The sequence below is a fragment of the Lepidochelys kempii genome, chromosome 7 (genome assembly GCF_965140265.1).
Source record: "Lepidochelys kempii isolate rLepKem1 chromosome 7, rLepKem1.hap2, whole genome shotgun sequence".
Taxonomy (NCBI): domain Eukaryota; kingdom Metazoa; phylum Chordata; order Testudines; family Cheloniidae; genus Lepidochelys; species Lepidochelys kempii.
The window spans coordinates 30,250,465-30,261,589 of record NC_133262.1 but is presented as its reverse complement, the minus strand read 5'-3'; the positions used below and the strand labels follow the sequence as shown (position 1 = coordinate 30,261,589).

At 60.0% G+C, this 11,125-nt stretch overlaps 1 protein-coding gene across 2 annotated transcripts; it reads left to right on the top strand.

The window, feature by feature from the left end:
• Positions 1-379: 379 nt before the first annotated feature.
• DRAP1 (DR1 associated protein 1) lies at positions 380-9,689 on the top strand. Of its 2 annotated transcripts, XM_073351670.1 has the most exons (7): positions 380-550; positions 4,838-4,910; positions 5,376-5,469; positions 5,990-6,109; positions 6,921-7,011; positions 7,436-7,521; positions 7,967-9,689. In XM_073351670.1, exons 1-7 carry the CDS (start codon positions 509-511, stop codon positions 8,118-8,120), a joined length of 660 nt encoding a protein of 219 aa, XP_073207771.1. In that variant the 5' UTR covers positions 380-508; the 3' UTR covers positions 8,121-9,689. The 2 variants fall into 2 exon arrangements, with proteins under 2 accessions (XP_073207771.1, XP_073207772.1); XM_073351671.1 differs by lacking the exon at positions 5,990-6,109.
• The last annotated feature ends 1,436 nt before the right edge of the window (positions 9,690-11,125 follow it).

The window sequence follows — 11,125 nt, the reverse complement described above, 5'->3', positions numbered from 1 at the left end:
TTTCTTGGGGGGCTGGAAGGGGGAGAAGAGAGGAGAGGTGGAATAGCAGATGGAGGACACCCGTCCTGGTGGGTGGTAGAGAGAGCAGAGTTGTGAGCCCCCAGGTCCTGGCACTGCGGGGAGGGGGACCCTGAGGCAGGCGGGGAGACAAGGGCTGGCCCTGGAGGTGGCATTGCAGGACCCGGTCCCGGGAGAACGGAGAAAATGCGGTGGGGGCACCAGTTCCGGGGGGCGGGGATGGGGACACCGGGGACGGGGGACGAAGGAGAGTCACAGGGTGGCACCTGTGCTAGGGACGAGGGGGCCCCCTGCGCCGGGGGGCGGCTGGAAAAGGGAGGAGTCCGGGGGGCAGGGCAATGGATGGAGTCAGCCCGGCGCTGGAGTGTTCCGGCGGCGCTAGGACCCTGGCGGCCGGTGCGGCGGCGGGCGACGCCGGGAGCCGGCGGGGTGGAGCGGGGCGGGCGGGGGTCGCTGCTGCCGCTGCTGGAGGCTGAGCCCGAGCCCCGCGATGCCGAGCAAGAAAAAGAAATACAACGCGCGCTTCCCGCCGGTGAGTGCGGGCCCGAGGCTCCCGGCCGGCACCCCGAACTCCAGCCCGGCCTAGCGCCACCCTCGGCCCCCCCAGCCCCAGCTCCCGAGCCGGCCTAGCGCCCCCCGCGCCCCGGCACCCCTAACCCCAGCCCCCGGGCCGGCCTAGCCCCCCCCCGGCACCCCTAACCCCAGCCCCCGGGCCGGCCTAGCGCCCCCCCCGGCACCCCTAACCCCAGCTCCCGGGGCCGGCCTAGCCCCCCCCCCGCCCCGGCACCCCTAACCCCAGCCCCCGGGCCGGCCTAGCGCCCCCCCCGACACCCCTAACCCCAGCCCCCGGGCCGGCCTAGCGCCCCCCCCGACACCCCTAACCCCAGCTCCCGGGGCCGGCCTAGCGCCCCCCCCCGACACCCCTAACCCCAGCTCCCGGGGCTGGCCTAGCCCCCCCCCGGCACCCCTAACCCCAGCCCCCGGGCCGGCCTAGCGCCCCCCCCGGCACCCCTAACCCCAGCTCCCGGGGCCGGCCTAGCCCCCCCCCCGCCCCGGCACCCCTAACCCCAGCTCCCGGGGCCGGCCTAGCCCCCCCCCCGCCCCGGCACCCCTAACCCCAGCTCCCGGGGCCGGCCTAGCCCCCCCCCCGCCCCGGCACCCCTAACCCCAGCTCCCGGGGCCGGCCTAGCCCCCCCCCCGCCCCGGCACCCCTAACCCCAGCCCCCGGGCCGGCCTAGCGCCCCCCCCGACACCCCTAACCCCAGCTCCCGGGGCCAGCCTAGCGCCCCCCCCGACACCCCTAACCCCAGCTCCCGGGGCCGGCCTAGCCCCCCCCCGGCACCCCTAACCCCAGCTCCCGGGGCCGGCCTAGCCCCCCCCCCCCGCCCCGGCACCCCTAACCCCAGCCCCCGGGCCGGCCTAGCCCCCCCCGACACCCCTAACCCCAGCTCCCGGGGCCGGCCTAGCCCCGCCCCGGCACCCCTAACCCCAGCTCCCGGGGCCGGCCTAGCCCCCCCCCCCGCCCCGGCACCCCTAACCCCAGCTCCCGGGGCCGGCCTAGCCCCCCCCCCGCCCCGGCACCCCTAACCCCAGCTCCCGGGGCCGGCCTAGCCCCCCCCCGCCCCGGCACCCCTAACCCCAGCTCCCGGGGCCGGCCTAGCCCCCCCCCGCCCCGGCACCCCTAACCCCAGCTCCCGGGGCCGGCCTAGCCCCCCCCCCGCCCCGGCACCCCTAACCCCAGCTCCCGGGGCCGGCCTAGCCCCCCCGCGCCCCGGCACCCCTAACTCCAGCCCCCGGGCCGGCCTAGCCCCCCCCCCGGCACCCCTAACTCCAGCCCCTGGGCCGGCCTAGTGCCCCCCCGCCCCGGCACCCCTAACTCCAGCCCCCGGGCCGGCCTAGTGCCCCCCTGCCCCGGCACCCCTAACTCCAGCCCCCAGGCCGGCCTAGCGCCCCCCCCGGCACCCCTAACTCCAGCCCCCGGGCCGGTCTAGTGCCTCCCCCCTGGCACCCCTAACCCTAGCTCACCCCCCCCCCCAGCCGGCACCCCCGGCTTGGCCTAGCGCCCCCCCTGTCACCCTAACCTGACCCCCCTGGGCCGGCCTAGCATCCCCCTAGCACCCAGCCTCTTTGTCCCAAAGCCTGGACCTCCCAGGCCCAGTCTTCCTCTTCCTTCCCTTGCCTCCCTTTACTGGTCTCAGTCCAACATTGTCGTCTTCCCCCAAAGTGCCCCCATAGGGATGCTCCTGCTGCCTCCTCTTTTATAGGGTCCCCTGTCCCCCTCAGAGACATGCTTGAACTATCCACTTCTCCCTTTACTGCGTGCATCCTATATAGGACTCCCCTGCTGTCCCATAAGGATTTTCCTACTACCCTCTTTCCCCTACAGGGATCCCCACTGCCCCATATAGGGATTCCACCTCATACCACCCACTGGTAATCCCCACAAGGATGCCCCTTGCCTCTGAAGACCCTTCCCCCTATGATCTGGCCTCATTATGTTGATCTCCCACCTCTTCAGGGATCCTCTGGGAACCCCCTTCCTGATCTCCCCTCCCATGACCTCTCTGGTCAGTGCCCCCAACCCATATAGGGGTCTGGCTCTTCATGAACACCCCCCTAACCATTATGAACTTCCTCCCTCACACAGAGACTCTCTTTCCTCCCTCCAAAGGATGATGAATTCCCCCCCACCTATCCTTTGGGACACCATCTCTGGTGGGCCAACAGGGGGAATGTGTGCCGTTCACTCTCCTGTCCAGTGGGACTGTGGTCTGCCTTAGGATTCTTGGGTTCTATCCCTGGTTCTGGGTGGGGAATGGGGTCTAGTGGGTTACAACGTGGCCAGAGGGGTGTGCGGGGGAAGGCAGGATGCATGGGAGCCAGGACTCCTGGGTTCTAGCCCCAGCTCTGCCATCTGTGCTGTCCTGGTAAGGGTGGAAGGGACACTTCCCTCTGCCCACCTTTACATAAAATGGGTTAATTCCGGACCCGCCTCCCCGGAGACTCTACTGTAGGGCGGAGGGCCTCCGTCAAAAGGCGAAAGGTTCTTATTGGAATGGCAGGAGGGGGCTGCTACTGTGGAAGAAGTGGATAGATTTACTGTTTATAGGCCTCCTTTTCCCCTGGGATTCAGTGGGGCCTACTCACACCACAAAGCACGCCTTTTCTATCTTTGTCTCATCTTCAGCAGTGGGGTAGGATGGGAGCTGAAAGCATCCTGGTCAGTTTCACCTTCTCTTCCCTGTCAGTTTCATTTCCTCCTTTCCTGGGTTGGGGTCCCTGATGCCAAATGGGGAACCTTCCTCCTCTCTTCCCCCCCCCCCCCCAAATGACTGAAATCTGCTTTGCCATCTTCAAATGATTAAAAATCCAGGATCAGGCCTTTAAAAAAAAATCAATGGGGGGGGGTATTTTATTTGCCTTTTGGGCTGGTGGGGAGGAGCTTTTAAGGGTCAAGATGTTAAGCTTTAAATAAAACCTGTGATTCTTCCTGCATCTCTTGAGTCTACAAGCTGGGTATTTATACTGTGAAATTGATGGTAAGATCATAAGAGTTGGCAGCAAACTGAATCTAGTCCCCATCCCCCGTCAGTTCCCAAAGCTATGGTTCAGACTTTGTGGTTAAGGCACCGGGATGGGGCTGGAGATCTGTGTTCAGAGCCTGGCTGTGACTTTGGGCAAGACATGTCTCTTAGTGCCTCAGTTTCTCCATCTGTAATCTGAGGATAAAACTTCCTCTATTTAGACTGTGAGCTCTGTAGGGCAATGACTGCCTCACTCTGTGTCTGTGAAGCGCTTGGTGCAACAAGGGCCCTGAACTTGGGTCAGGGTCCATGCAGTGCCTGGCACAATGGGGGTCCCCTAATCTCAGGATGGGGTCTGGTCAGTGCCCAGCACAACAAGGAAGCTCCCAATCTCAGATCAGATTTATTTTCAATAGCTTGTGCTCAGCTTTGGTCCTCACAATTTATGCCTGGGTTGTGACAGCTGACACCTTGTGGTTTGCCCCTTAGCTGTGTGTAGGAGATATTATTGCCTTGTGACATGGACACAAACATCCTTTGGTTTCGACACAATCCAGTCCAGTGGAGAAAAGGGCGTTGATTCTGCATCCGGAGGGGTGGATCGCGAGTCTGGACACTATCTTGTGCGGGGAAACAGGAGGCCCTGCTGCACTGCTAAGCCACAGGGCACAAGAAGGGCACACAGAGCCATAATCAGGGCAGGGAATAGCTCTGGTGTGAGGCTACCAGTGCCCTCGGGTAGAGGTGATGTTCCATGGGGGTTGGGCAAGCATGGAACAAGTTGACAGTTCTCAGCCTTGGCCCCTGCCTGACAACCACCCACAGTCCCCTAGTCACCACAGAGGCTGAGGAGCCAGTGACCCATGGAGGCTTTGCTCTTGTGTCAACTCCCGCGGGAGCAACCACCTCCCTGGGGACGCAGGGAAGGATGACCCAGGGAAGGGGTGACAATGTAATGTATGAATTGGAGAGGTGCATGGCACCTGTGTCCGGGGATCTAAAGTCACTTGAGAGGAGTGGGGTCGAGTGGTTAGAGCAGAGGGCCTGGGAGTACAAATCTAGCCCTAGGTCAGGGACTGTCTGGTTCCAGGGGGCATGGAATGGGATCTGGGGCCTTTTGCTGTTAGGGCAGCAGACTGGCTGGTTCAGGGGAATGGGGAATGAGTTATGGTGCCTTTCCCCTCTAGGGGGCACTCTCTCTGGTCCACACAGCCATGTCCCTGGCACTGAATGTTGATAGGAGAGTGGGACACCCCACCCCTGATATTAACTATTTCTTCTTGTCTCCCCTCCAGGCCCGGATCAAGAAGATCATGCAGACAGATGAGGAGATTGGGAAGGTGGCCGCTGCCGTCCCTGTCATAATATGTATCCTTGGGAGTGCTGTGTTGCCCAGCTCCCACTCCTGAAACCCCAATTGTTGCCTTGTGGTCTGGCCAATCCTGAGGGATCTCCCTCCCAGCCAGGCTTGGGTCATCATCCTGTAGGTTTCAATGCCCTGGCTGGTGGCTAATTACAACAGCAGGTTAGACAGAGAATCAGAGGTAGCTCATCTAGTGGCGGGAGGAGGCTGGAAGTCATAACTCCTGGGTTCTCTCCTAGCTCAGGGAGGGAGGTGGTCTTAGACTGGGGGGATGAGAGGGACTGGGAGCCAGGTCTTCTGGTTCTATCCCCACCTCTGGGAGGGAAGGAGGGCTAGTGGGTCAGAGCAGGATGGGGGAAGGCTGGGAGCCAGGATTCTTGGGTTCTATCCGCATGAACAGTGATCCTAGTACAAGCAGTGTTCTGTTCTGATCGCAGTGCTGAGTTCCCTTAACCCTTGGCTTGCCCTAGCCCGGGCGCTGGAGCTCTTCCTGGAGTCGCTCCTCAGGAAGGCCTGTCAGGTGACACAATCCAGAAATGCCAAGACCATGACCACCTCTCACCTGTAAGTACTCTACTTCCACCTGCATTCCCCCCGCTTCTGCCCAGCTGGGGACTTTCTGACCTAACCCCCGCAGTACTGGAGCAAAGAAATGCCAGATCTACTCCACAAGCAGACCTGCCGTGCTACAGAAAGACCTCTCCCACTTTTCTTGGAGCAGGGGGCTAGGAGCCAGGACTCCTAGGTTTGGTTCCCCGCTTTGCCACTGTGGCACTTCTGGACAGTCCCTTCCCCTCCTCTATGCCTCAGTTTCCCCCCTTTTCAACTGGGTGGGAGGCAGGGGTGAAGCACTAATCCCGAGCAGGGCTAAGGCTCATGGAGGTAATGGTGATTATTGTGTTGTTATGGAGGGGGAGGAGGGGCTTTGAACACTGCATCCCCAGCTGGGATGGATATAACATGGGGGTCTCTAGTAGCCCTCAGGAAGCCAATAGGGGCTGGGGGTCAGGTCCCCGGGGTTTCTGGGGGTGGAGGTGCTGCAGTCCCCTCCCCCAGAGTCTGAGCTGCTCTCCGCTCCCTGCAGGAAGCAGTGCATAGAGCTGGAGCAGCAGTTCGACTTCCTCAAGGATCTGGTAGCCTCGGTGCCTGACATGCAGGGAGATGTGGAGGATAACCACGCTGAGGGCGAGAAGGTCTCCAGGAGGTGGGCAATAGGAGGCGCTGCGCTACAGGGAGCGGGGCAGAGGCTCAGTAGGGGGTGCTCTTCTCACAGCCAGTGCTGGCCAATGGATGCCCCAGTGTGCCACCGGGAAGGAGGCCCCTAGGGGCTCACTCTCCCTTCACAGCCAGTGCTGGCCTCGATGCCCCAGTGTGCTGCAGGGGGCGGAGTGGGACTCAGTACCGGAAGTGCCCCCTTTCAGTCACTGCTGGCCCCAGCACAGTACTAGGGGGTGCTGTGCTGCAGGAAGACATGGACAGATGGTGGTGGTCACTATAGATGCTATCGCACTTCACTAAGAATCTGGAAATGAACTCCGGTGTCGTAGCTCAATTCCCATTCTGCTGATTCCATTCTGCCTCCCAAAACCCCCGCTCTGCCATCAGAACTAGGTGCGGGGCTTCTCTTTGCTTCCTACCCTGAACCTGTGCAGTGTTGCTGTGTGTTGTTACTCCGCCACCATGCCCCACACCAGAGATGTCTACACTCCAGTGATGTGGCAAAGCGATTCCTAAATACCTCTTCCCTGTTGCGTCCCGCGGGGGACTGGCCCACGTCATAGGTGACTGTCCCAGTGGGGAGTGCTGTGGCCGGGTTGGGAGCTTGGGAGGTGGAACCCCAAAGCGTTGCTGAAAGGCATTGGGGTGGTATGTGGCCGGGAGCCCTGATGTGGAGTCCGGGGACTGGCTGGGTGACCCTGGGATGCGGTCAAGGGATTCCTTCTGCACCAATCTCTGCTGGAGCCCCCATCCATTGGCAGTGCCCCCATGACTCCTTGGTCTCTCTCCGGATGTAGGGGCCGGAAGCCGGGCAGTGGGCGGAAGAACGGCGGCACTGGCAGCAAAGGAAAGGACCCGAAGCAGTCAGGCACGGACTCCGAGCAGGAGGTGAATCTGGCAGGAGGTGTCTCCCAGCCCACAGGCTGCGTCCTGCATGCAGCAGTGCCCCCTTCTGGCTGAGCCTTGCTGAGGTGCATGGGGAGCTGAGTGAGAGGGGTAGTCCCCCGTGGGGCACAGATGGTGAAGGGTCTGGAATGCCGTCCCCTCCCCGTCTTTGGAGGTTGCCCCTCCTGGCTGCCTCCCTGTATGATCTATGGGCTGGGTGTCCCAGGAGGGGTGTAGGGTCTGGTGGTTACAGCAGGGGGCGGTGCTGAGAGCCAGGACTCTTGGGTTCTATTCCGAACCAGGGTGCGTCCTTTTCCCCTCTCTCTGCTTCAGTTTCCCATGGGGCCAGCTCTGGGGAGCATCAGTCACTGTGTCCCTCAGATGGTGCCATCTCCATGCTGAGCCCCTGCTTACCCTGCCCCCACAGGAGGATTCTGAGGACAGCGAGAGCGATGGGGAGGAGGAGACGTCCCAGTCCACGCCCCCCAGCCGCCCCACTACCCACTTTCCCAGGTACAAATCGGGGCCTGCCAGCTCAGTAGTGCTGACGGGCTGGGCAGTGCTGCCTAGTGCTTAGATCTTGGACTGGGGGCGGGGGGAAGACTTCTGGGTTCTATCCCTGATTCAGGGATGGGAGTGGGATCTAGTGGTTAGAGCAGAGCATTAGCTACTTAAGGGTAGTGATAACTAGAAACCTAACAGCAGTAAGTATGATCAGATGGAGCCTGACCTCTGGGGGACTGTGTTACGGGGTAGGGGCATACCAGGCTGGATGAGCTTGTTGCACTGATGGAGGGGGTGGCTACCAGACTGGATGGGACTATAGGTCTAATCCAGGGTGGGGATACTGGAAGGGCCCATGGATCGGATTGGGCTAAGGGTTGGGGTGAGGGATACGGGGTAGATGATCTCCCCTCCCCCACAGTAACCTTCTTCCTTCTCTCCTCCCTGGCTCCAGCTCTCCGGCGCCATATTTGCACTTCACCTGCCCCCCACAGTCCACCATGGCCATGCCTGTCTCCGTTCCCCCGGCCCTGCCTGCCATGATGCCCTCTGCACCAGCACCCCCTGCCCCAGCACAGGATGAGGAGGAGGAAGATTATGACTCGTAGCCCCGTTTCCTTTTAGTTTGTTTTAGTTGCTGCATTCGGGGGGGAGGGGGTGGTTCTTAAATTTATTAAAAAAAAGAGAAAAGCATTTTACCTCCACGTGGTTTGTTTTTATTGTGTCCCTGGGTTGGGCTCGAACCCCTGATTCTCAGAGCCCAGATTGCCTCATCCCTCCCCACTGCTCTCATCCCTCTCTGTGGCGCCTTCCCCAACAGACAGAGCACCACTGAGCCAACCCAGTGATTAGCTGCTGGTGTCTCCAGAGATGGGAATGGGGACAAAACAGCCACCCCAGCTTGTGAAACCTCCCCCTGCCCTTTCCTTGTGGCTTGATTTCTCTCTCCTCAGCCCCAAGGATCGGGGTGTCTTTCCCAGAGAGTGTAGGCCTAGTGCTTACATTGATGTTACGGGTGTGATCTAGGCTTTGTCTAGGACATTCAGTTCCATTCCAGGCCTCAGTGTTGTCAGTCTGTCAGATCACAGGGCTCTTTGGTTTTGGGCAGGATTTTTTTAAGTGGTGCCCTCAGCTCTGCCCCCACCCAGCAACCATGGCTCTTGGTGGGCAGCTGGGCTCCATTTTTCTTAGAAACAGGATATTCGGTTCCACCTCAACCCTGGTTCGGTGTCCCCCTTTTCTCTGCCCCCAACACTGCTCTCTCAGATCCTGGGGTGGTGGCCTCTTTGTACTGGCTGGTCCTACATCCACTGGAGGAGGGAGAGGGACACAGTGAATCTCACAAGCAGCTTCTTCCCCTGCCCCCCATCACTGCATGTGAAATTCACTTGGGTCTGATGATTGGTTTGGGATGAATCTGAAGTAGGGGGATGTAATTAGGGCAGGGAAAGGAGTCCCCCCCCCCCCCCACATGAAAGGACTGTCTCTGGGCATGTCTATCCTGGGCTTAACTGTATCTGCCACTGGAAGATGGTCCTGTGGTTTCACCCATCAGAATCCCCCCCACACGCCCGGCTGCCTCGATTTCACCCCCGGGATGGGGGCGGGAAATCTGTGAGATATGGGGCTTTTAAGCACTCTTTTTAAAAATGAATGTCCCGGGCTCTGTACGTTCTCATTCCTTTATGCCATTTGCACGTTCCCCCTCCAAGTGGGACTGGGAGCCAGGACTCTTGGGAAGGGAGTGGGATCTAATAATTAGAGCAGGGAAGTGCTGGGAGCCAGGACTCCTGGGTTCTTTTTCCCCCTCTCCCTCCCTCCCAGTCCTTCCCTCCCTGGATATTTAGCAGATTATATCTCCATTCTTTTATTGTTGCTAAACCCCAGGGCTCCATCACCCTACCCCGGTGCAGCGTAATCCTAAGGAGCAGGAATTCCCACAGCTCCTTTTCACCCCGGTCTGTCCTATTGGGAATGGGTTGTTTCCATGAACAGGGTGGGTCCTGGCACCCCTTCAGGGCAGGGGGGCTTTAAGCTATCTTGGGGTGGGGAAAAGAGGGATGCAGGGTTAAATGCTGCGTGGCTTGCGGCCACCTTGAGAGCTGGGACGCTGCGACTTTTAACGCATTTGTTTGATTTTTTTGTATTGACTCAATAAAGTTCTGATTTCACTAGAATCCGTCCGTGTTTAGGATGAAATTTACAATGGGCTGGTTCTTATTGGAGAAGGGCAACAGAGCTGGCCAGGACTCCTGGGTTCTATCCCCAGCTTTGGTAATGATTCAGTGTGGTAGGGGAGAGCTCTGTCAGGTTGTTTGGAATGAGCTGTGGGCTCCTTGGCAGCTGCAGGGACTGGTCCAGCATCCCTGCTCCCAAACATCAGCCTCATTGGCCTGGGCTACATCCCCCAACCCCTTCCCTCCCCCCGCTTTGGCCTGGGCTATGGCAGACATCCCACCCTCCAGCCAGGTGAGATCCCACCCCACTCCCCATTGACATAGGCTGGTAGTTTGTCCCCCTACCCCTGCAGACTGCACCCCTACACACTGAGATTACTCCCATCCCCTGCACCCTGGGCTGAAGTCCCCTCTGTACCTCCCCAGATGTGGAAGGCTTAGGGATACCTAGTGCCCATGTCTGCAACCCCACCCTAATCTTGGGTGCCTCCCCCGCTCCCTCTGGAGAGCAGTCATCAAGGAACTAGCTTCTAACCCCCTTCCATCTAACTGTCCCCCCTCCACTGCAGCTCCAGTCTCTTCCCAATCCCCTGGTGCAAGTGCATCCTCCTCCACAGCACCTGCCTTCCTGTCCCCCTGCTGGGCTGGTGCCCCATCGTCTCTCTCCAAGGGGGAGCAGGGAGGTAGCTGCATCCCTGGAGGTGTGTGTGCGGGGAGTCTCGCTCCCTGTTCTAAGTGCCTTGGAAAAAGCTCCTTTCACAAGCAAATTCCTGTTCTTCTCTGGGAGGATCAGCCCCTAGAGGGAGAGACAGTTCACCTTATCACTATGCACACCACTATGTAGGAACTGGTGCTAGAATCGGGAGTGTCAGGATTCCTGGGTTCTCTCCCTGGCTCCTCCCCTGGCTCTGGGGGGCGAGAGGACAGGCTCGAGAGAGCCCAGCCAAATGTAGTCTTCAAATCAAGGCTGGAGACCTTTCCTGAAGAGCCAATCACAGGCTCCTGGGCTCAGTAGAGGGCTGCCCTGGGCTATGAGAGACAGGAGCTCAGACTGAATAGGCTAATGTTCCCTTTGTCGTAGCTGTCTGCAGGGCTGTAGCCCTCCTGGTCCCAGTATATTAGAGAGACAAGGGGATGGTCCCATTGCAGATATTACCTCACTCCCTTACGTTTCTTTGCACCAGTGACTGTCCTGATCCTGGTGCTCAGCAATGGGATGTCTGTGCTGGCTGACGCTAGGTCAGAAAAGGCACTGGCAAAATGAACAGATGTTAGGAGAGGAACCATGGGAGTTTTCATTTGACTCCCGGAGTTTCTGGGGGGCATCTCATAATGCATGGATGCATAAACGGGAATCTCAAGTAGGAGAAGGGAGGTTCTGTTACCTCTCTATTCGGCACTGGTGTTGCCACTGCTAGAATCCTGTGTCCAGTTCT

Excerpts from the sequence above, each read along its gene's own strand:
- DRAP1 (XM_073351670.1), top strand. The coding sequence starts at position 509 with ATGCCGAGCAAGAAAAAGAAATACAACGCGCGCTTCCCGCCG. Across the intron at positions 6,110-6,920 it reads GGCGAGAAGGTCTCCAGGAG|GGGCCGGAAGCCGGGCAGTG; the intron begins GTGGGCAATAGG and ends CTCCGGATGTAG. Across the intron at positions 7,012-7,435 it reads GCACGGACTCCGAGCAGGAG|GAGGATTCTGAGGACAGCGA; the intron begins GTGAATCTGGCA and ends CTGCCCCCACAG.